Raw genomic sequence first — 25,974 nt, 5'->3', positions numbered from 1 at the left:
TGCACCTCACATGCCGTAGTTTCTACCACTAGTACGGGCACTCTCCTGTAGGCAAGATTCAGTCTGTCTTTTCATGGAAACAAGCAAACTGAAGGAACTGAAGGGAGGTGTGCCTATCTGCAGAGACTACATGGACCCTGGGAATGGCAAGGGAATACAGGGCAAATGTCTATGAAACAGGTACTGTCTGGTCAATACACCAGTGATAACGTCTGTGCTAACACTATCCTCCTTGGCTGTAGCAACTGGTTTCCATGGCATGCAGGATGGCCTAGCTGGGTGCTCTGAGCAGCTGTCATTTTAGTTACTGGTGAGAATACTAAGGCCTCTCCTGTACACTGGAAATGTAGTTTAAGAAAACTGATGTAAGCCCTCTGGATCCTCTCTGACTCTTTACCCTTGAAAGATAGGACTTGGAGACTTCTCATGTTCTCTGAAAACCATGAGATGTGCAAGTTCATTGACTTTCAAAAATAAGAGCTTATTCATATATTGAAGGGAAGGATGATAAACCAAGCTGTCACGGTTTAAATTTGGGGCTCCAACCATCTACTAGCTTTGTGACCTTAAGTAAACTATGTTACTCTGCGGCTTTATTTCTTAATTTATAAATAAGAGCAACCTATTTTATAGGGCTCATAAGGATTTAAAAAGTTAAATATTAAAACAGTGGCCAGTGGGGGCGCCTTGGTGTCTTAGTCGGTTAAGCGTCAGACTTTCGCTTAGGTCATGATCTCGCGGGTTGTGGGTTCGAGCCCCGCGTCGGGCTCTGTGCTGACTGCCGGCTCAGATCCTGGAGCCTGTTTCGGTCTGTGACTCCCTCTCTCTCTGACCCTCCCCTGCTCATGCTGTCTCTCTCTCTCCTAGAAATAAATAAAACATTAAAAAAAAATTTAAAAAAAGTAAAAAAATAAAGCAGTGGCCAGTGCAGAGTAAATCCTCAATCAAAATTGTTATTTTTGTCATGACTATTCTTGCTATCAGTCACAACGTAAGTGTAATAAAATTTCTAATGTTATCAAAATCCAAAAGCTTATTTTACAACTTTGCTTCCATAACACTATTATAACACAAATGAAACAATGCAGAGTTCTAAAACTAAGGATTACATTACAAAACTAAACTGTTGGAATGCTGAAGTCTAAAAACATTTTTCATTTCTGTAAGGGTTATGTCGTTCAGAATTAGGGTAAGCATTTCAAAATTTTGCTCAAAAAGTATAAATTTCAAATTTGTTGTTTGCCATATATAGTTAGCAAAAGGCCATAAACATATCATTACTCTAGTTTATTGTGAATACTCAATTCAGTAAGCATCTATTAAGGGCCTACCTATTTAAGGCACTGTGAGGGATTCAATTCATTGACAGACAGTTTAATGGTGTCTGCATTAAGGTGCTGACATACAACAGGTAGGGTTAACACCTGGAGGCCTTGGAAAAGGGACAAAAGAGCACTATGGGAACATAGACTATGGGATAAGTAGCTTTGATTTGGGAGAATGGAAAGTTCTCAGATTAAATGACCTTGAAGATGTATTTTAAAGGATTGATAAGGATTTTGGTAGGTATTTACTGAACAAATACCATCCTAGTCACTATTTTAGAGACTGGCATTGTTCCAAATACTGATGGGATGAAAATTAGGGTATATGAAGACTTGTCTGGCAGTAGAGTGTAGAATAGACTAGAAGAGAATGTGTAAATAAGGTCTGGTAAACTTTTCTAAGAGGCAGACGGGGAGTAAATCAGATGAATAGAAGTGAAGATTGAAAGAAGGGAATGGAGATGGACCAAAGAAGAGAAATCCATAGGTTAAGAAGAAGGAAGAATTCAAGATGACAGTCAATGTTGTAGACCATGGTGATGCCGTTAAGTATAACAACAAAGATGAAAATGTGAACTCATGAATATATGTTTGATTATTGGGTAGAAACAAATCCATGGCAAGTCTAAGCCCGCAACAGAAAATGCAAATCTGGAGCTTGACACTGATACAGATTTTGTGATTATTGCATAGAGATAAACACTAAAGCTGTGGGTGATAATAATTAGTGAAAGCAGAATAAATACAAATTAGAAGTATGCATCTCAGTGAAGGCTCATATTTTGGGAGAAAGAGAAAGAGGGAGTAAAGGGAACAGACACATGGGCAGAGTTAGAGGGAGCGGTATTAGAAAAGTTAAGGGAAGAGAGTTCTAGAAGGTCTAGAATTCTGTAGCATCATATACTGTAGGGAAAGCAAGAGGGATGTAATCTACAAGGAAGGCAGCATGGGAGGCTCTCTAGGAAGTATTTTATTTAGCGTGCTTGAAGCAGAAGCTGGGATGTAAAGGATTGAGTGGGTGCAGAAGATATGATGGTAAATTTTAAATGTTCTAAATGTGCAAATTTAAATGTGGAAATTTTAAATGTTTTTTTTTTTTCTGTTTTTTGCCACAGTGTTCCTTCTACCCAATTTCCACTAAAAGAAATACATCAACTTTCATTCCCATGTAAAGTTATTTTAGCATTCTTCCGGGAAAATGTTTGTTTCTTAATCTCTTAATACATTTTGTCAGGACTCTGAATCCTCATCTGCAGAGTAGACAATAAAGTCACTTACATGACAAAATTATGGCAAACTAATTTTTACTTGCCATTTGATTTATTTTAAAGGACATGATTTTCAGGGGTGTTGACATCAGTAAGAATGAAGTTCGTTGTTTTTGTTGGGATGTAAGGAAATGCTCAACAATTATAGATGCGATATCTTTCTTGCCACTCTTATTTTCAGTAAATGAAAGTTTTTGTTCCTAAAATTTTCTTAAGATTAAACATCTGGCTATAACTCACAGATACTAACTCATAAAGATAAACAAGGAGACAGTCAGTCCTTTTGAATGGTCAACAGGTTTGCCGTAGGGAAGAAATAAAAGTTGACTTGCAGCTTTAGGATTCTTCCTGTCCTGTTTCTTCCACAAATGAAACTGAAAGTTGGAGGGAATATATCAACTGCAACAAATTTGAATGGGGGTGAGGGGAATTAACTCTTAAGTGTAAATGTAGTTCATATGAATTTATTATGAGGGAATGAAAGAAGCCAATGACCATTCAAAAACTTTGAGAAAGGGTACCAAAGTTAGTATTAGTATTCAGCTTTTTGAAATCACTGATTCATAAAAACATGTTTCCTCCTTAAATCTCAGTCACAGGAATCAAAAATATACTTGTAAAGATTTATCTGACTTTTAGTAGAAAGCCTCAGAATTACTATTGGCTCTTGTTTTGTTTCAAGTATTTTTTCAGTGAGAGATAAGGTTAGAACGGGTGCATTTCATCAGGAATGTTGCCTTGCAACGCATTTAGTTTCTTGCTCACAGCAAACCTGCGAACTGATTTGTGGGAGGGATACTCCTAGGAGCAGCCCTGGGTCTTCTCTCTGTAGCGACGTCTCCAGCCGTGGTCATGTCATGGGTGGTTCTGGAGTCGCTCCTGGGTGTCTGCGGGCGATGAACCGATGGCCCAGGTTAGGTTAGAGTCCTTGTCATTTTTTCCTTAAGATCACCCTTTCAGTTTTGGAAATTTGTGTTTCCATGCTTTGCGAATTCAGTACAATTTAAACCTTTCTTAAGAGCAATTCCTCTTGAGCTCCATTCCTGGACGAGCAATGTGATATTTCCTTTGCCTGTCATAAATTGACCTCTACACTACAAGCTTAGAAGTACCCATCTCCCATTAAGCAAGTAATTAGTGGTGCATTAAGGTTTTTCTCTGAATCCAAAGTGAAATGTATAGGCTGTTTGACGCTCGGTTGAAAACACACATTGTTTTGCATGCAGGTACATGAGTCTTTTCATTGTGAATAGGACCCAGAGTGATTAAACAAGCACTCTTAATATGTTAATTTATAATTTTAATTACAACAATCTTGTATATATAGTCATTAGTGAATACTAATATAAATATTTTTCTATCTTTTTATTCATAATGCATAAACCAATCATCCAGTTACTTCTCTGAGGTTGCCTGTTTTTGTTTCATAATACAATCTTTGTTCTTAGTTATGAATGCATTTTGTTCGTTCCTGCCTTGAATAATCCCTCATTAAGCTAGTCACTTTCTGCTCCATGCTAAAAAGGAAAAATTATCATGCAAATGTGGCATGCCATATTAAAAAGCACATTACCAAACACTTTTGTTGCTGTCCTTCAATTAGTTTCCCTTCTTTGAATTTAATTCCATTTGTTGTTAAACTACTGACTTGATGTATGGACTCATGAATCTGAAGCTGCTGCCAAGAAAGTGGGGGAAAAAAATCAAAGCCTCTTCGAAGGGCTGCAGAGGGGAGCTGAAATGAATTTGCTTCACCTTTGACAAGAACACTTGAACAGCCCTGGAATCCTCTGATGATTCAACTTGGCTAATTATCCAATTATTTATTTCAAGAATAAAGGCACTGTTTTACAATTAGAGAAGTGTAAAGCAATCTGAGAAATTTGGTAATGACAGACGACTTAAGTAACTTCTAAGATAAACAGTATCTGTGCAAACTTGTCTCACCGAGTGTTTTCAGGCTTCAGTTCTGTCTCAGTTAGCATCATGGAAATCCTGAGTACACTCAGGGCTTTGTTTGTTTGTATTTCTCTTTCCACAACAGAAATTATTTTACAGTTTTAACCAACATGTCAAATTTCCATGGCTCTTAAGCAGTGTTTAAGTTGTATTTCTCTTGATTAAAAGCTTTTGGTTCAAAGCAATACTTTTTAATTGCCTAATGATATAAGTCAGTTCTTAGGAAAGAACCGCACATTTAGGAGTTCATTTGCAATATAACTGAAAAATTCATTGCATGGCAGTAAAACAATTTACTGTTAATTACAAGGAGAAGAATTTGCTGTAGCATGCTCACAGATTGCCATGAATCATGCAGCACTCCTAGAGATTTATAACAGATGTGTAAGTGGGATGAATTAGCAGGGTTTAATAACAGAGACACAAATCATGCAGACTTCAAGGAGCTTTAATTGATATACTAGAATGTGACGGGCATGAATCACTCAGCCATTCAACAGCACTGTAACATATGGTCAGCTCAATATGCTGCATCTTAAATCGGTTGGTGAGTCGTTGGTTGTCCCATATGGTGGAAGCAATATATTTTTCATGATTAAAAAAAATACATCCATTTTTTAAAGAAATATGATTGCAAAGCATGTTTGTTATTGAACAGTCACCTGAATGCCAAACGGGGTTTTTTAATGATTTTTTTTAACATGGCAGCTTCCCAAAATAAATAGCGGCTACTACTTGTAATACCAGATCGCTGGAGGCATTATCAGGACCAAATTGGTGCTTGTTGGCACTCTCGATCCAGATCCACAGCAGAGCCTATAGAAGAGCACAGCTGATGGTAGCTCTGACTGTCAGGGAAATCCTTCTGACTTGGGCAAAGCAAACAATATGAAAGGAAGGAATGATGTCACTTTCAGAGAAGTTCAGGAATGCCCAGACCTGCAAATAAAATAAAATGAGTTGAAGGGGAGACCTTTCCTGAGCAAGGTGGGAAAAGGGCTGTGATCCTACTGTTACCCATAATGTAACAATCGGGATGTAGCTTTTTATAATAACCTCTTCATTAGATGCTCCGTCCTTCAGGACCATTCTAAAAGAAATGCTGGCTGACCATCGCATAGATGGTCATACCAATTCCGTGTCATTCCTGAGCAGTGGTTTCAGTGTATGAAAACAGGTATCCTGCTACAGACCGGTAACCCGTGGCATGCAAAAGCCTTTTTACTGAGACTGGGATCTGGCAGCTTTCGGCAAAGCTTTTGCGGCATTAGTAAATCTGACAGATTTGAAAAAGGAATATTGCAGCCTTAGAACTGTGGCTGCCAGAATTTAATGTCAACAATTAAAATTTATTTTGATCCTTACCTACTGTTTATTACTGTTTGTATACACAACAGACCTTACTAATACAGAGATGCACTATTAGATGGAATTACCATCTGTTCAGAGTGAAATGCTGGCATCTGTCTTAGATGCTAAAACTAAAATGATATTATTTCTAACAAAACAAAATTAACTGCTTTTTACTCACCAACTTTAATTTTGACTGGGGCGGCTGCACCCAAGCAAAAGGCTTGTTGATGAAACATGTAATGACCTCTGTCATCAGGTCTGCATTTAGATATGTGACTTTAATAGGGGCTCTCCGGACCTTTTTAGCATGCCGAAATCATACTTTTTAAATCAGTCTTTTAGCGTTATATACTGTTACCTATAGGAAGGCATTGCAACGACACAATTAGAATATGTAAAACTTGGCTGAATCAGAGAGACTGCGGTATGCAAAATATTTTGATAGATGTACCCTAAATAAGCACAAGGAAAGAAATTAAATAGATGAAAATTCATCTGCACAAACTTGCCATAGGTCCTACAGTGACACCTTTAGGAAAATAAAAACTGTATCTTCCATTAGACTATTTTTAATTTTCTCCTACACTGACATATATAAAAGATTTATATCCAGCACCCCCTCCTTTTTTTTTTTTTTTTTAAAGCCTAACTATCCTATTAACAAAGGTCTGCAGCTTTCTGAAGTTAGAGAATTTGGAGTACCAAGGACAATGGTAGTTTCCATACTGATGCTGGATTGGTGGTGCTAATTTCTGAGAAGCCAAACTTCAATTCTACATATCACAAAATAATAAATTGTGTCACACTAGCATTTAATGCATGTACACAGTGCATTAACTGTAACTGTAGTACATTTATTTGTGCTAGAGGAGACTTGAAAATGATTAAAAAATCAATACTTTGCTGTCAGAGAAGCAAGTGTTACGATGCATTTAAGTAGTTAATTGCATAAGCCCCATAAAAGCTTCAAGTTTGGGTAGAAAGGATGCCATAATTACAGTCCAAGCAGCTACCTTTTATTAATGGTGGACTTTAGGGAATGGCACGCACTGTCGTGCTGCTGCTGTGTGTGCGGTTCAGAAATCTCAGATCCCCTTCTCTGCACATCTAGGATGCTAGTTACATACAAATCATTGATGATCAGCAGAACGGCAGCTGGGTAAGGTAGTGTTTATTCACCAAGCAGGTGATTTCCCTTAAATTCTCCGAAAGCTGTGCTTTCTGACCTTTCCTTATGTCTTAGCCCATATTAGAGAGATCATAATATTTTGTAAACTCTGCTGGGGTAAAGAAACAGGGTGGCTCAGCGCTGGGGAAAAGGAACAGAGTGGCTCAGAACAGGATAAACTAGCTGGCTTCCTGGGGGACTGAGAAGGTTCATGTGTCATATGTCCAGCATGTCTCTAGTATACTCGTTGAGAAACCCTGCTAGAAAATGTTCAATCATAGAATTTTGAAACAGGAAGACACCATCGGTTCGACGGCACTCTTGGACAAGTGAGGCACTGAGGAACTGAGAGACCAAATAATGGCTTAGCCAAATTGGGGACCTCAAGAACCAGTCAAGAAGCGAAGTTTTCTCCTTTCCAGATCAGCTCCACTGTACATGTTCTCTCTGGAAGGAGACTAGGAAGCAAAGCAGGGAATTGTAAAGTAGATTTGTCCTTTTTTCTCCAGAGAACAGAGAGTGAACAAGGCAAGGCTGAGTGATCTCGAGATTCTGAGGGGAGAACCGTCTCCTCTTCTGGACACGGACAGGAGAGGAGGTGCAGTCGAGTGGTCCCCAACTGAGAAATCATGGCTTCCTGATCACCTGGTGCCCTTACGTGCGCGCTTGGGCCTGGACGTATTTGGGCGAAATGCATTTCTTGTGACAGTTTTGTATTTGTAAGGAATAGTCAAACTCATGTTCTCTTGCCAAGGTGCCCGAGGAGGTCTTAGGTTAGTCTGCTCTCCACACATGCCTGAAACGTAGAAAGGATGTTCATTGCTGGATTCCTGTCTTTGTAATGGAAAGATGATGGTGTTTTAAGACCTTGACGCTGCCTTGCAGTGTTTGTAGACAACAGACTCTTGGTTGAAAACAAATAAAGAGATTTGATTTTAAAGACCTGCCATGAACGAGGGCTTCTGCCCATTAGCCCTCCGTTCTTATGGTGTGACACTCAAACTCCACACTACATAAATTTTGCACATGTAAATTTATGCATTATGATATGCTATTAATCAGATTATAAAGTAATAAATGCTGCATAAAGCAGAATGTCTATTATCACAGCATTTTATAAAGAATATTTACAAATAGAAGAGCTAGACTGGAAACTGGATTACAGAGCTCTTGCAAAAAATACAAAAAAACATTGTTAAGTTTATTCTAAGTGGAAACAGACTATGTTGTTATTCTTTGAAATGATGGATATTGAAGATCCATTTTATACTTTACATTTATAAGAGGATTTTCTAAGTAAATACAGGTTTTGAATGTGGATGAATTGTATCCTTTTATAATATGTTATCTGAAAGATGTGTTATTGGCTAGTTATAACAGTGCCTTGTATTTGTATAGAAATTTGCTTTGTAAAACCTAATTGTATATATTGTATAAAAACAATTGTATATATTGTTTTTAAAAGCATTTATTGTCAAAGTATTCTGCTGAAAATTTATCCTCCTGTTGTGGATGGGCAAAATGAAGCATGCATAAGTTTGAAGTGATTTTTCTAAGTCATGCAAAATTGGAAATGAAAACACAAAATGTAATCTCTAACAGTCTGCAGAGTCCTTTCCATTATTCTGTGCTGTCTATTAATTCACTGTTTTGCGATTAACGAATTGATAACTATAATCCCTTTACTTTGATAGCCTGAGAAATGATCCTTTATTCCTCCTTTCTCTTAGTGAGTCTGTACTTGTGTGAGTATGTTGAATAGTTCAGGAATATGTATTTTTCTTTTCATCATTCTACGTGTGTGTGTGTGTGTGTGTGTGTGTGTGTGTCCAGTCTAGTTTAATTGATTGAAAATTCCCCCTCTGGTCTTAAGGGAACTGGGAAGACAATAACTCAGTGGGGTGCTCACCCTTTCAAACAGGCTGGGTTGACTCCTCTAAGTGAAACATACAATATACCAGCTGGGAAGTTGTTTGGATTTTTTAAGCAAGAGAATAAAAAGTATACTCTAATTTGACTCATTCTATGTAGTTGTCTTCCTAAGAATAGTTTAATTGCGTGATGGAATAATTCTCCTGTGAATTTAGAAGAATTTAAACAGTCAACATTCATGTTAGTGGATTCTCAGGGTGCCCTTATTGATTATAATCATTTTGCCAAATTAAAAAATAAGTGCACTCTCATTTTAGGAGACATTTTTAAAAACTATTAACTTACTGCAATTTCTTTTGTTTTGTTTGACTGAATTTATACTCCTGATTAGGAAGTGAGTTTGGTTACGATATCAATGGGAGAAAGGATTCTGAAAGCTATAGCGGTACTAAGCTTCACCATTGTCCCCAGCTAGCTGGAATGCCAAATGTCAAACAAATGGGACCTTCAGGAAAAGACTGCTTTTATGTGTTTATTTTTGAGAGAAAGAGCAGGGGAGGGTCAGGAAGAGAGGGAGAAAGAGAATCCTAAGCAGGATCCGTGCTGTCAGTGCAGAGCTCCACACAGGGCTGGATCTCACTAACTGTGAGATCATGACCCGAGCCCAAATCAAGAATCAGATGCTTAACTAACTGAGCCACCCAGGCACGCTTAGGCTACTTTTAAACAAGGATAAACTTTTTAGTTCTTAAGATGTGCAGGAGGTATATTCATAAATTCTCTAACTATTTATTTTAATTTTTTTGTCAGAAAACATTTTTAATCATACTGTCTTTTTATAAGTTGCAATGCATTAAAATTAGCTTATTTTTTTGATTATTTTATTTATTGTGTTTTTTTTTTTTTTACAAATAGTTTATTGTCAAATTGGTGTCCACTNTTGATGTGATGTATCACATTGATTGATTTGCGAATGTTGAACCAGCCCTGTAACCCAGGAATGAATCCCACTTGATCTTGGTGGATGATTCTTTTTATGTGCTGCTGGATTTGATTTGCAAGGATCTTATTGATCTAACTACTTATTTAAAATGGACATCCTATTCTCAACATGTCAAATATTTATAGTTTGTGATTCTCTATATCGTTGGTATCCAGTATGGTGGCTGTATGTGCCTATTGGAAGTCTAAATTAATTAAAATTAAATAAAATGTAAACTTCCATTCCTCAGTCTCACTAGCCACAGCTCATGTGCTCAATATTCATATGTGGCTAATGCCTACCATATTAGACAATACAGATCTAGAACATCTCCATCATCAGAGAAAGTTCTATTGGATGTCATTGGAATAGCTGGTATTTTTCTAACTAGAATCTCAGGTCCTTTTGTCCCAGGACTCTAGGGTATCATATGTGGAAAACAGAAAATACAACAAAAGAGTTCAAAATTTCTCTCTTGTGTTTTTAAATAGCAAGTTTTAGATAATAAAAAATTATGTACTTTGTCCTTCATTGCTTGCTTGAACCCAGGGCTCAAAAATCTTTGACAATTCTTCCCTAGTTAAGCTCATAGCCAATAATAGCCTAGTGAAATTTTAATACAAAGATGGAATTCCAAACTAAAGACAAGCTTAGGGGGAGAAGAAATTTCTAGACGCCTTAGATTTTTTTTTTATTATTATTTTGAAGAATGGAACATGGCTTGTTGAGTGAAATCTTTGAGAACCCACCATTTAGCTAATTTTTGGCAGGGAATGTTAAAGGAAATCATGCATAAAATTTACAGAATCATACATATATAAAACTAAAGATGTCGCATGGTTTGCCGTGGCAGAAGAGGAACAGAATAGTTAATTATGTAAGTTGATGAACATTTTGCTCCATGCCCTCTGTTCCTTATGAAAAGTTAAAATAGAATCACAATCAGTTGTTTTTCTTTGGAAAGCTGGCCAAGCTTTCTAGAAAGTAATAATGGTATTTGTTCTAAGCTGTTTTAAGTTCTTTCATGGTTTAAGGATAAGAAACCTTGTATTCACATCATTTTAATATACATTTATCGAAAGCAGGCAAAGACTTTGTATGTGCAGAAGCCTGTGTGAACACAAGTAGAAATGGAAAGTCCACAGCTTTAAGTTAGGCCCTTAAAAAGTAGGCTTGGTGGTAAGGATATTTGTTCCTTTCTTTGCTTGTACTTCTGAAACTAAGCTGACCTCCTTAGAGTGGAAATGAATCTCAGCCTAAACACTCAACTGTTTAAAAAGAAAAATAAAAACAAAAGTTTATTTTCAATAACTCAGTTGTTACTCTAATCCCATTTCCAACAAGTTTTAGGGAAGATTTCCATCTCTGTTACTCACTCCTGGAGTTTCCCAGGAGCCTCCAGAGAATTGCCAGTGTCCCAGACCTTGAAGCATGCTGAGGCCTCAATGTGAGCAAGGCACTGGGCATTCAGTGCCCCGAGGCATAGGCCTTGCAGGTGGTGTGGTCACCTCAGAGCCCCAAGGGCTGTTGTACCTTGACCACAGTTCATAAACCCCTGAGTTCACAGGCTCCTTTTCCTCATGTAGAGGCTCTGATGACTTTCAGAGTGGTTTTTGCTTATTTGTTTTAATTTAAACCAGTTACTAAACTTTCAAAATCAGAAAAATTACACATCAAATGACTAATGTTAACAAAGTAAAAGGTTTGTCAACTTCAGGTCATGGTTCCTGCATTATCTGCTGCCTGGCACAGATTAGCGACTCATCACCCTGGCCTGGTTCTTCTAAGACACCATCCTCCCTCCTGTGTCACCAGTTAGTCCATTTCACCCATTTCCTCTACTTGATTGGCCGCTGTGAATTGCAGCCCTAAGTGGATGTCACGTTAACACAGGGGCTCTGTCCTTTGTGATCAGCAGTCACCTGCAATGGTCACTGGTAGTCACAGGCTATAGGTTTCATGAGGGATCTTGTAACAACTGGGTGAGGTAGCTCCCACTCAGTCAAGGGAAATTTTCCACAAAAGGGGGTAGCCATGATCAACAGGCACGTTGGAGCATTGGGATACCAGCTTGGTTAAGGGAATCTGTGTGGGGCACCAACAGACTATAATATGAAATGTCTTTTACTGAAGAAGAAAGAATAGAGAAATTATTTCCAAGGGGAGATTTTGTTTAGTCGTAAACATTTTGTGGTAACTATTTGTTAGTCATTTAAATTGTGTTTAGTCACATTTAAGATATATATTCTTGTGTTTTCAGTTCTTAGAACCACGTAAATACTTGAGACCACAACTGACTTGATTTTGAATGTGATGTACATGAGAACATGTGTACCTCTGTGTGAGTGTCTAGAGAGAAGCTACGTTCTTGAATGTAACAAGTGTTTCTTATATTTAGCACCAACCCAACTGAGGCCTCCTGTGGTCGAAGGAATTAACAGCACAACCATCCGTGTTCGATGGCTCACCCCTGAAGAACTGAATGGACCCCTTCCTACATATCAGCTAGAAAGGAGAGAGTCATCTCTCCCAGCTCCAACTGCCACGATGATGAAAGGAATCCGTTTCATAGGGAACGGATATTATAAATTTCCCAGCTCCACACACCCGGTCAATACAGACTTTACTGGTAAGTATATTTGACATCACTTTATTGAACAGACACTAAGCTCCCAGCTGTTTCTTATTATTTTGATATCCCTTCACAATGAATTTTTACTATGTTTGTCTATAGAAATACTAATTCAGACCTTTTATAACTTCAACTTGATTGTGTCAGTATGTCCATCTGTTAATATTCTGGGGGGGGGGAGGGGAAGTGAGTAAGAAGAGGAATGAAAAGAAAAATATAGGTGTGGAAAGATAGCTTTAAGTATATGCTGGAAATGGCTCTCAGACACCATTTATCAGAATGTGTTCCTCAGAATACCTCATGTGCTTACGGAGAGAGAGAGAGAGAGAGAGAGAGACAGAGACAGAGAGAGAGTTAGTTAGTTAGTTCTATGGGCAGATAGGTTTGAGAAATGTTCCATGATGCTAGAGATTCTCAGTACTCATCAAGTTATTAAAGCCTCTAAAAGGAATTATAAGAAAATTTTCTAACTTTGCCTAGCCCAACATTCCTGGTCCTTATTTGGTACTTTTTTAAACATGATAACTATCAATAGAGTTTGTGGAGAGCATTATGGGAAAAACCAATTTCAGGGAAACATACCTCCTATGGGTAAGTGAGGCACTTGCTTAAGGCACACAATTTTAAGGCACAAAAAAAACAACCTCAGGAATCAACAGAAGCAATGTTTTCGTACAATACTTTTAAAAGTGAAAATTAATGCCAAAACATTCCTTATAGAAGTCCAAATTTGAAACGAAGACTGGATCCATCCCTTTCTTGCATGAGCCTGTAACCCTGCCTCACTGGCCTCACCCAACTCCTGGATGCTGGTCCTACAATATTCCAGGCGTCCTGTTAGCTTCCTGAATTAGAGTTTGTAAAAGCTCTATTTCACTACAATGATAGAAAATTGTAACTATTTACGTTACATACTCCACTTTCCCAATTAAAAAAAATTATAAAGAATAAGGTATATATGATTCTGTAAACTCGTAACGGTGTTCATTTAACCCACAAGAAAGTAGGTTTGGAGCAACCAGCCTTTAAAAGGTTGCATATATTGAGGACAATGAAATGGAATTTCAGCTGTAGCTGTAAAATGTGGCTCAAATATTATAGCTTTATTTAACTTGTAAAACTTTACTTATTTTTCAGAGAGGGCATGCGTAGGGGTGGGGCAGAGAGAGAGGGAGAGAGAATACGAAGCAGACTCTGCACTGTGCAGAGTCAGATCAGGGCTTGAACCCATGAAACTGTGAGATCATGATCAGAGCCCAAATCGAGTGTCTGTCACTTAACTGACTGAGCCACCCAAGCACCCCTATTGCTTTATTTTTATTTAAAATAGTCAATAGTTTGCTTTTAAGGGAGCCTGGATGTACGTTTATAATGAATAATGTTCTAACCAAGGTATATTGAGGTGAATACCTGCTTAACCACTGGCCTAGTACATCAAAATCATCATTCAATATTAGAAATTCAACCACTGAGATCTCATAAAATGTTCCACTTCTGCTTAATATTCATAAATGTCAAAGGAAGGAAAGAAAAGAAAAGAGAAAAATAAAATCTGGCAAAGAAGCTATGGATACAAAGTTAAAGAGCCTTTTCTCCAATGGAAATAGAAACTGCCTTCCTGGTCCAACATTTGGCGCGCGCTGTGTTTCTTCAAGGAAACAGCCTTCGTTTCCATTCAGCTGTCTGTCTGCTGTAAGCGTGTCAGCTTGGATTTGCTGGCTAGCCAGCAGACAGATTTCTGATGGGATCACCTACTGTTGTTGCAGTGAAAGATAGAGTGACCCGTCCACCGTTAATAAATTTAGTCGTCTGCACGCTCTCCCTAGCCGGCCTTATACTCAGAGGTGCAAGGGCTCGGGGCAGATGTAGCGTCTGGGAAGTTTTCCAAATTCCTCTTTAAAAAAGTTAGGCCGTAAACACCGGCCTCACTAAGCAGGATCCTTCTGTCTATAACAAAGCCTCCAGCTGCACAGAAAATGTGTTTGGAGTACACATCATTTGAAGGACAAGGCAGGGAGATCACAATTTTGGCTCGAAGTGCTCCCCGGAGGTTTGGTGATTCCCAGAGAATAGGAAGTTCAGCCTGCAGGCACGTTCTGCGGCATGACTAGCTCCTTTTTATTAGCAGTTTCACCTTACTTTTAAGGTTCTCTTTAACTTTTAAACCAGGTCTACGTCAAATTATTGGTTTGATCCTTTGGCTCAACTGGCAGGTTTTGTTGAATAATTTCATTGAGCTGGGCCCATGGTTAAATGAAGTTTACTCAATCAGTAAGCTAGGACAAGTCTCCAAAACCAGTGCAATAGCTTTCTCTAACCTTGTATCTTTCCTAAGCAGAGAGGTACATGTATAATTTGCATCTTCCATTCGTTTTACTTAAATATTCTCATTCAATCCCTCTACAGGCAGGGATTTTTACCCTCAGAGTACAGAGGAAATGAGAATCAGTAACAGGCTTCCCTAAAGTACCACAGCTACTGAATTTCAGGGTTGAAATGTGAATTGGAAGCTTCTGATTCAAAAGCTGGTGCTTTGCCACGGAATGGGAAGGCATATACACGGACAGTGTTTTGGAAGGTGTAGAATAAGAAGTATCTAAAAGTAATAAATGAGGATAAGATAAAATGATCACTCGAATTATTCCTTACCCAACACTGCTAAACTTTTTTGGAGTTTTCTTTCAGTTGTTGGCTTTTCAGTAACAAATAGTAAATAGGGTTGGCTTATATATTTACTTACATCCCCAAAGCCATCTAGGGATCACATTTTTTCCATAGCAATTGATTCCAGAATGTTCTTAGAAGCTAGATGTTTAACATCTGAATGAAATTATTTTAATGGGTTGAAGTGCTATATGTCAATTGGTGCTATCAACTCCTTTTCTATATAATTTATGAAGAATTTTATATCCTGAGGCAAATTTAATGAGCCAATTTTGGAAATCTCAAAAATGATTAATTGCATTTAGTAAGTGAATAATTGTAAGAACTAAGATGCTTTTATTTTGAATTATTTGTTTTAAAATATCAAACTCTAACTAAAATGACTCTGGAACTATGAATGGAGATATCCAATAATACTCAAAGACAAGTATACAGTTATTTGTATTATTGTGCATATGTTAAATATAAAAAAAATAAGTGAGATTTCACCCATTGATGACAAGACTTATAGCATGTTCCATAGTCATGAATGATGTTTTAAAAGTCCCAGTACACATGATCTCATGATTGCAGCTCAAGGAAGGAATCTCTTATATAACTCACACCTTTCCCATATCTACTTTCAATATTTTTATTGCATAAGATATAATGAAAATACTTCAAATATATCAGTATATGTTCTAACATGTTGCTTAATATTGTAAATTATTTAGCTTTGTATTGTAAATTAACTCTATCAGAATTACTTCTGGGAAGAAAAATTATTCAGGTGCATCTTTTTTAGAATCGGTTTTTGGTCCCTTTTCCTTTTGAATACAAATGTTCTTTCAAAAATCTAATCTCTAGGGGTGCCTGGGTGGTTCAGTCAGTTGAGCATCCGACTTCCGCTCAGGTCATGATCTTGTAGCTCGTGGATTCGAGCCCTGTGTCAGGCTCTGTGTTGACAGCCTGGAGCCTGCTTTGGATTCTGTGTCTCCCTCTCTCTCTGCCCCTCTCCTGCTCACACTTTGTCTCTTTCTCTCTCGAAAAATAAACATTAAAAAAATTGTTTAAAAAATCTAATCTCTAGGAAGGGTATATTACCAGTCATTTATATCATAGTATAAATTTAAGATCAGGTGTTAACTCCTCCACTTCTGTTTGAGTAAGAGTGAGTGCTTTGGGAGCAAACTAATAAATTTCAGATCTAGGCTCCATTATGTATTAGCTACAGGTAATTATATACACCAATTAATCATTTTTGCACCTTTGTTTCCTTTTCTTTAAAATTGGCATAATAATACTACTTATGATACTGATATCTAGAAGTAGGTGAAGATGAAAGGCAATAGCCACCTACTGAACTTTGCAGTGTCTGCCATGCAGACTACTTAAAAGTCTAAACATTAGCTATTCACTGTTACTCATTTAACAAATGTTTATTAAGTGTTTACCATGAGAGAGACACTTTTTTAAGAGTCCTCTGAAATTTGTAAAATCAGTATTCTATTAATTCATCTGCTATTACACATATATGCATGCCTAAATGTTATATTGAAGGTATGAGTAACATGTAATTCCTATATTTAAATATGATTTTTAATTTTTTATTGAAAATAGTTAAATTAACCTGCCTAGTATTGAAACATCGGATAAACATTTTTTCTGTGGATCTAATCATGCTCATCTATTAAATTAAGGATTGCGATAGATGACCAATGCCTCAAACTTCTCAAACTCCAAAACAAACACATATAGAATATTTAAGTAGCTTCAAAAATTCAAAAGAGAGATTATTACCAAGAAATCTATGAGTTTAAAAACAACCAGATCTTTATACAAATTGTTCAGTGATGCTTTTTTCATATAGTATTATGTTCACAATTTATGATTAACATAAATTTATTTTTCTCTATTAATCTGAAAAATGTATGGGATATGTTAATTTATAGGGATAATTTAAGTGATATGGAGACAAATACTCAATATAAAATGGATATTCAGTTCTTGAGTTATGGCAGAATGTGTAAAGAAGAAGCAAATTCAATATAAGTTCATAATATTTTAACTAGAAAATCATGTAGACACTCATGGTAAAATATTCTTCTGGCCACATGAGGTTAACAGTACATTCTCCTTCCAAAGTGAGAGTACCAAATAGAACATTCTCTACCTTCTGCAGCTGTATGGGGTGATCACTGTGTCTTCAGATGGAAAAACTGCTCATTTTTTTTTCAGGAATGCAGAGTAAATCTACTTGATTTACACAAAGAATTTAGTCCTTTCCAGGCAGTGCTAGCAATCCAAAGGGAACCTGGTAAAAACAGCGAACTAAACTACTGCTCAGACTGGCATTCCAAAGGTGACCCTCTCTCCTTGTCACTTTTTCTTCCTGTTAGCAAAAACAGGCCCATGATCATTTGGGGGGAAGGATTGACTATTGTCGTATCCAGATGCCAATCACACCAGCCTTTTAAACTGCTTTTACTGGTGACCCTGCCCAGAAATCAGGAACTGCCTTTGGGGAGATCTTTGTAGCAAACCACTGGGGAGATGAGCATACATGTGCACCTGGATGTAATTCCCTTTTATTTGTCTTCACGAGAAATGTGATTACTGATGTTGAATATCTTGCAGATGAGAACTCTGTACACTTTCTTCATAATAATGCCGTTCAAGGACACTAAATGGTTGTCAGACATTTTTGTCTTGTGGCATTTGCCTTCCCCCAAATGACTGAACTAGAATGCTTTAGGCTAAAGAAATACAATTAATTATCAAGTTGTGAAGAGAGAAAGGCAACTCTCCGAATCAATATTCCTTAAAAGCATATATTTTATATATATTTTTACTCTATGATATATGTGCTTTATTATTATTACTGTTTATTATTTTAGTGAGCTGAGACATTTAAGCACTTCATTAAAAGAAAGCTCGTTATAAGCATTTATAGAGAAGGTGCAAGCAGAGTAAACTTCTTCAAGTAGACTAATTAGTAAAAGCATATTAATTCTGACCTTCACCACCCTTGCTCTCCCAGTATTTGTTTTCCGCTGACGGGAAGCGACTAATTTTGCCAGAAAGTGCTTAAAAAACAAACAAACAAAACAGCAAAACAAATAAAAAGCCAGTCCTTAAAAGGCATATATAATCACAAGCTTTATTTGACTTAAATTTTTTTTTTAAATATTTTATTTCTGAGGGAGGGAGGGAGAGAGAGAGAGAGAGAGAGACAGCGTTAGCAGGGGAGGGTCAGAGAGAGAAGGAGATACAGAATCTGAAGCAGGTTCCAGGCTCTGAGCTGGCCGTCAGCACACGGCCGGAGGCGGGGCTTGAACCCATGAACGAACCATGAGATCATGACCTGAGCCTAAGTCAGATGCTTAACCGACTGAGCCACCCAGATGCCCCTTATTTGACTTTTGATGTTAGATTTTAGCCATAGTTATTGAAAAGCAACTACATGCTGAGTGAAATAAGTCAGGCAGAGAAGGACAAATATCATATGTTTGCACGTATAGGAGGATTAGGAGGAACTTAACAGAGGACCAAGGGGGAGAAGAAGGGGGGAAATGGTGGGGGAAAGGGAGAGAGGCAAACCATGAGAGACTCTTGAATGCTGACAAAAACTGAGAACTGATGAATGTGGGGGGGATGGGGGATGGGCATGGAGGAGGGCACTCGTGGGGATGAGCACTGGGTGTTATGTGGAAACTAATTTGACAATAAACTATTTGTAAAAAAAGAAAAAAAGAAAAGAAAAGCAACTACATGAATCAACTATCTGGCCTAAGAGTTTAACGAACAGACAGTAATGATACAGAAAAAGAAAGGTGAGAATAAGAACATGGACCTTGGGAACAAAGTAGAGAAATGGCTTCCAAGCAGTGAAAAGGTTCGTAATGTGTTTCTGGTTGTGACAAAATAGGAAGAGATTATGAGTATCTGTGTGAGAGCATCTGAATGGACTCATAGGGATGAAGGTCCAAATGTATATCTTCTTAGAATCCCAGAAGTCAGACTAACCCATGGTGACTCAGGAAATTAAGAAGTAAGGGAAGTAAGGGTGAAAATTGTTTTATTTTTACTACCTTCAGTGGAGATGTGCAAAGATGGCATTGTTGGATGGGAAAGGACCATGTTTTTCCCCAATCAACAAATACATCATAAAGGCCAATTTAAGTGACTGCATGTGATTAAGCCCTTATATTTTTCAAAATGGACACATTTTGAAGCACATTCTTATGTTGCCTTGTGTTTGAAATGTTAATGGTAGGGTTGGTTTGGGAGTACTTGAGTTTCACCTTCGAATTTTATCTCTGATTGCTCAAAATAATCATTTCAACCATGACTTTTACTTTCAACAAAACTTATACTGGTTGGCTCTTGCTTAGGTGGTCAAATTTAATGAAGTTGCAAGTCTCCCTTTGCATGAAGAACCCTTCCCTCCCTGTTAAGTTTTACAGTGTCAGTCTAGAGCAGGGGCTTACAAAGTGCCCTGTAAATGTCCACACATTAAATACTTTCTGCTCGGTAAGCCATCGGGTCTCTGTCCCAACTCCTCAGCTCTGTCACGGTAGTGTGAATATAGGTGGTATAGAAACAAATAAGTGTTGCCTCATTGTTTTTGGTAAAAACACTTCATTTGCAACAAAAACAGACATCAGGCTGGTCGCTTGCCTATTTTTGGTTGAGTCTAGTCTAAGTTGCTTAAATTAATACATAATTTCATAATTAACAATATGTTTTTCTTTCTTCTGCCCTAATACCAAGAACCCTAAAAACGAGTACAGGGTAGCTCAGATAAAACAACCAGGAGAGAAGTAACACAACAAAATAGATAATAATGCTTGATAAATGGAAATGTCTTGAAACGGCATCTAGTTTTTTCCAACAGGGATTTTGTGGTCAGTAAACTAGCCAGCATTGACCATGCCAGTAGGACAGAATAACATTTACATTTAGGGCAAACCATTTCTGTTAGTTGATAATGCTTTTAATCAGCCTTAAAGCATCTGCTTTTTCCTTCTCTGTTATTATCAAACCCAGATGTATTGTCACTTGATGTACACATTGCATTGCACATTTGTTCTCACACACTCATGCCACATTCTCAAACATACCATTCCTACCAGGTCCTCAGGTTTTCTGTGTGGTCTCACATTTACCTACTTCTATTGTCCAATGTCGTCGTCTTACAATATGTTTGCCATTGAAAAATCTTCGCTAGGGCTTCATTACTAAAGAAAAAAAATTGTCTCCATCTTTTTATTTTTTAACATTTATTTTTGAGAGTGAGAGAGCGAGAGCGAGAGAGAGAGAGAGAGAGCAAGTTGGAGAGGAGCAGAGAGAGAGAGGGAGACACAGAACCCAAAGCAGGGTCCAGACTCCAAGCTGTCAGCACAGAGCTCGATGTGGGGCTTGAATCCACAAACCATGAGATCATGACCTGGGCCAAAGTTAAACAGTTAATCGACTGAACCACCCAGGCACCCAGTTGTCTCCATCTCTTAATGACATTCAGCATCAATGTAATAGAGATTAATTTTAGTTTCCTTTTCTTCCTTAAATGGGTAAAAGAGGAACTTTGAGCAGAAAAAGAATCATCATAGTCAGTAGTGGTAGAGAAACTAACCCCTATGAAACAATTGAATGAAATTAATTATTTTGTATATATATTTTTTGAAAAATACTAATTAAAGATACTTAAAGATCTACATTACTGTTATGTTATAACCTTAAGATAAATATATGACACCCACAGAAGAGTGTAGATTAATTTCATTTCTACTCAGGTTGGAATTCCAATAATATTATTGCCAAAATGCCATATCTTTCAAAATTATGTTCTGGTGATCTGTAGAAATGTTTTACAGAATCATGCACTAAGAATTCCTTGTGAGTAGAGAAACTTCAAGTGCAATTATTCAGACCACAGTTAAGTTCTGCACCTCGAAGGAAGCTCACAGACATGGCCCTCAGGTATTTGTTTGGAGATTCAAGAAGGGAAACTCAGTTATGTACATTGACTTCACTAAGGAGCCGCCTCATTTAAGTCCTTTGTCTTTAAGTGCAACTTGAACAGACAGGCATAAGGAGGAAGGAAGGGACAAAAACACCTGAAGAGACATTCTGGCAATGGTGGCAATGCCAACCTCGCAAACACAGAGGGTCCTGGGAGAATTTCATAAAGGAGAGATAGAGACTTATGGGAGATTTGTGGGGATGAATGATTTCATGACCCCTCCTCCCAAACAGGCAGAAAACTGAAAAAGAATGCAGATGCCTCTTTGTTGGCTTGTGCTTCTCTTCATTTTTCTCTCCTGCAACCCATTCATTCTTCTTTGTGTACCACTATCTCTACCAAAGTGAATAGTACCGATTGCCTGACATGGAAACCTGGGAAGTTTCTTGAATATGAGTTTTCACACCCTGTCCCACATTCCACCCATTGTTCCTCCTCTGGCCATTCTTCCCCTCACACATCTCTTAGAACCATCCATTGGTCCTATGGTCTGTGGTGTGTGTCTTCTTATCAACAGTTTCACTCTTTCTCTAGGCTGTTTTTCTAATGAATAATCTGTGTTGCCATTCTCTTGCTTAAAGCCTTTCAGTAGTTTCCCATCCAAATGCCCCACATGAACTTTTTTCTGCTTACCCTTCAGCCTCATCTTGCCATCCATAGATCTCCGGTTTACTCCCCAGGTATATGACTCTCTTTCAGTCCGTGCTCTCTGAATGCACCACGCCATCTTAGATTCTTGGGTCTTAGGACAGACCCATGCCTTTGCCTGGAATGCTTTCCCTTCCTTGAAAGTACTTCTTCCTTTCACAGACTAATCCTACCTATCCTTAAAGTGTCAGCTGAGCTGTCCTCTCAGTAGCCCCCCCGCCCCCCCATACCCTGTGCCAAATCTAGATTAGGGGCTTCTCCCAGGTACTACCAAGGAAAACCAGAACTTCTCTGTTTTAATTCCTATGACATTCTATTAGAATTGCTTGTTCGCTTACCTAGGTCCCAAGCAGACTGAAATAATGACCGTTTTCTTCTGCTATAACATTTGTCCTTACACGGCAAAGAACCACATGTACAATAAATATTTGTTGAATAAAGAATTAGTTAAATGAGTTAGAGAAAAAGGAGATCTGCAAGAAAGATTGCTTGGATGTAAGAATGACTTAATGGTAAGATTCATGGTGCGTTAGAATATATTACATAATTTTGAGGCCTACCTTGTTGGAAGTTTTTGATAGCTTAGTGATAATTCCATTTGTTTGGATTCTATTGGCCTCAGATATGTAAGAACGTGTGTCTTATGCTATATTGTACTTGAGATAAAAAGAAATTTTTATTAGTGATCCTTACTGGCTAGTGGACTTCCTTCTATGTCAATTGTTTGAGCTAGAGTGCTGTATCAGGAATTGTTTTATGCCCCACAGCCCTTGCATTATGATGTTGGGAACTAGGTGTTGCCTGTCTCTTAGATACAGGATCTCCTTAGGTTTATTAAATTTTGAGATTAATGAATATTTTGACACTTTTACCTTTACATATCATTAGGGCTTATTGCAATAGGTTTAAGATGACAGTCATAATACACATATATAGTACAATAAAAAGCACTTTTAATCTTGAAAGTGCTTTATAAACTACAGTGATCAATGCTATGGATGGATTAACAGCATCAAATTGATTGAATTCCATTTCAAGGGCAATGGACGTATTGAGGCTGGTATTCTGGCGCAGGAGCAAGGGAGGGCAGCGGCGCGGAAAGTGCAGGCTCTGGAGTCAGGTTCTCTGAGTTTCCAGTCTGGATCCTCCACATGCTGTGTGCCCCTCAGTCTCACTCACTTACCCGCTCTGTAGCTCCGTGTCCTCATCTGTAAGATGAATTATCATAAGGTTTTAGTGCAGGAAGCACCGTAAAGACTGGCACATGATATGTTTGTGGTCATTGTTATACATGTATGTATGGCTGACATCTCTTAATCCAGAATTTCACATGACGTGCCTTTCCCTTCATACATATAGTTTATGTCCCCAAACCACATAAATCTTGCTGATACTCCTTTATAACTTCTCTCTACTACGTATCTCTCTGATAAGTCACTTTCTTTTATGTAATCTGTGAACCTCCACCCTTTATGTCTTTAGCTGCCTTTCTTCTTTCTCTAGAGACTTAGATGCTCCACATCTCATTTCTGCATTTCTAGTGGCTACCTTTCTATTTTAACATACACTTGTAAATCTGACTCTGTTTCCTCCCTTTTCTTCATAATCAATCTTCTTAAAAATAAGATGCTCTGCGTGTCCATTTCCTTACTACAGTCACTTCTCAATCTATCACCTACATTTCGTCTCCCCCTTCTTCATTGTACATGCCTTATTCAAGATTAATAGTTTTCAAAATGTGACTTTGTACAATACCTACCCTATGTGTCCCTAAATAATAATGGCACCATTATATCCTTTTAAAAATATGAAGAAACCAAATAAATCTCACCATGTTCCCCCTGCAATTTTCTGCCAACTGGTTTTCAAATCTTTTGGCTCTGTTTTCTATATCTACCTTTAGATGGAAGAACTCAATCATTTCATCAGTTCATACACAGACTTTTCTCCATTTCACAGCATTTGCCAGATGCTATCATTGGTGTTTTAGAGAAGATTGAGCAAAACAGAGTCTCTAACCTTAGGCAACTTAAAGTCTTGCAGTGAAATCATGCCTCAAACATGTAATTAGATAATTACAGGTGATTTCTGTCTCTAGCTATGAGAGACAGAGCCATCTCCTGCTGTGAAGGATATCAAAAATTCCTTGTGCTGAGAAAAAAATAAAAGAAACTGGATACAATTTCCTAAAAATATGATTGTTTAAAGACAGTACTGAGTAACTGGGACTACAAAGACATGGGAGATTAAGGCCCCAGAAATAAGGAAAAGCATAAAAGACTTTGATCTTTCTGTTTTGTTTGCTAGTTCCCAAATTGCATAGTCTTGGGAAAATGAAAGCATGACTTGAGAGACAAGAGATTATGGTTCAGGGCCTACCATGGAGGAAGCGGCTGGTAAATACACCAGGCTTTCAGTTGAAATCCTGTGAGTAAGAGAAAACCAGAAACAGGCCAGTCTTCTCAAAGCCTGAAGTAAAACCTCAACCCATCTTAACCCATGTCAATTTCTGATAGGATAAAAGTTATCTTCATGCCAAAAATGTTTCAATATTTGCTAAAGTTATCTACAAGAGTCTATAATTTTTTTACATGATATATTCAATCCAAAATTACCAGGAATACCAAGAAATAGGATGAAATAAATAAAACAAAAAATAAAAATTGATCCTGAAGTAATCCAGATATATTGGATATATATAATATATCCAATCTAGATCTCTAGAGATATATCTCTAGAGATATATAGCTATATATCTCTATATATCTCTAGAGATATATCTCTATATATGCACACCTTATATATATATATACATACAAACACATATACACTACACATGTATATATACCTAAAGACTTGAAAATAACTATGATTAGTATTTAGTGAAAAGATGAATTTTGACAGAGAATTGGTGTGTATTGGAATAGGAATTCTAGAACTAAAATCATAGCTAAATTAGTGTCTCAGTAGATAGAATTTCAGTTCCGTTCCTGATGGAGTAAATAGTATTAGACTTAAACTAAAAAAGTTTGAATGAATATATTAGGAAAATGGATAGTTAAAAAGAATAATGATCTACTTCTAACTCAAGAGGAAACCAGAAATAAATAAAAGGGCAAATAAAATCCCCCCAAAATTGAAAGGAGGATTTACTAAAAATAAAAGCCAACATCAATAAAATAGAACACGCAAAATATAATGAAGAAAACAAGACACATAACCTAATAAAGATGAAATCTAAATCTAAATTATTCCCATAGATTCAATAAGTACATTACATCAAATATAATATCTGATAAAGCTCTCAGCACGCTAGAGAGCAAACATCCTGATAAGTGCATTTTTATAAATTGCTACTAATAGTGAAATATTGAATGCTTTCCCCTAGAAATCAGGGAAACAACAAAGAAGGCCACTATTACCACTTATATTCAACATTGTACTAGAAGTACCAGTCAGAGAAATACAGCAGGCAGGCAGGCAGGCAAACAAACAAACAAACAAACAAAAAAATAATTAATTAATAATAAAGCAAAGAAGTAATAAACCGTCTTCATTTCCAGATGTCATGATTATTATATACAATTCAAAAGAATATATATACTGTTCAATTTACTAAGTGAATTTAGCAAAGATGTTGAATGAAAGTCAATATACAAAAATCAAATGATTTCACTGAAGAGCAAAAAAAAAAGTAGAACATAAAAAAAATTTAACTACTACTACATTGGTCACAATCTTAATAAAAATACCAATTCAATTTGGAAAACCCTTAGCAAAAACATACTTGGCATCCACCCCCAACCTGAACTGTGGTCTTATAAAGATAAAATTGAATTCAAAATCCCAAATGTGGTGACCTTAAACGTGCATGATTGGCCCACTTCTTGTATCAGTAGATTGACTGATTAAAAGTGACCATTTCATTCAATCATCTATTAGTTTTTTCAACAGAATGTCACACAAAATATTAAAAGAACTTCTTTATAAGAATTAACCTGAATAGGGGCGCCTGGGTGGCTTAGTCGGTTAAGCGTCCGACTTTCGCTTAGGTCATGATCTCGCGGTTCGTGGGTTCGAGCCCCGCGTCGGGCTCTGT

The 25,974-nt window shown here is 37.3% G+C and overlaps 1 protein-coding gene across 1 annotated transcript in view; it reads left to right on the top strand.

Annotated features, from left to right (window-relative positions):
• USH2A (usherin) overlaps positions 1-25,974 on the top strand; it is a 717,315-nt gene that overhangs the window by 198,531 nt on the left and 492,810 nt on the right. The window contains exon 20 of the mRNA XM_077759473.1: positions 12,326-12,556. Coding sequence (XP_077615599.1) covers positions 12,326-12,556 — 231 coding nt within the window. The remainder of the gene's footprint in view (positions 1-12,325; positions 12,557-25,974) is intronic.

This window comes from Crocuta crocuta, unplaced genomic scaffold (genome assembly GCF_008692635.1).
Source record: "Crocuta crocuta isolate KB4526 unplaced genomic scaffold, BGI_CrCroc_1.0 scaffold556, whole genome shotgun sequence".
NCBI lineage: Eukaryota > Metazoa > Chordata > Mammalia > Carnivora > Hyaenidae > Crocuta > Crocuta crocuta.
Note: the sequence above shows the minus strand (reverse complement) of the source record. Positions and strands in the feature narration are given on the sequence as shown.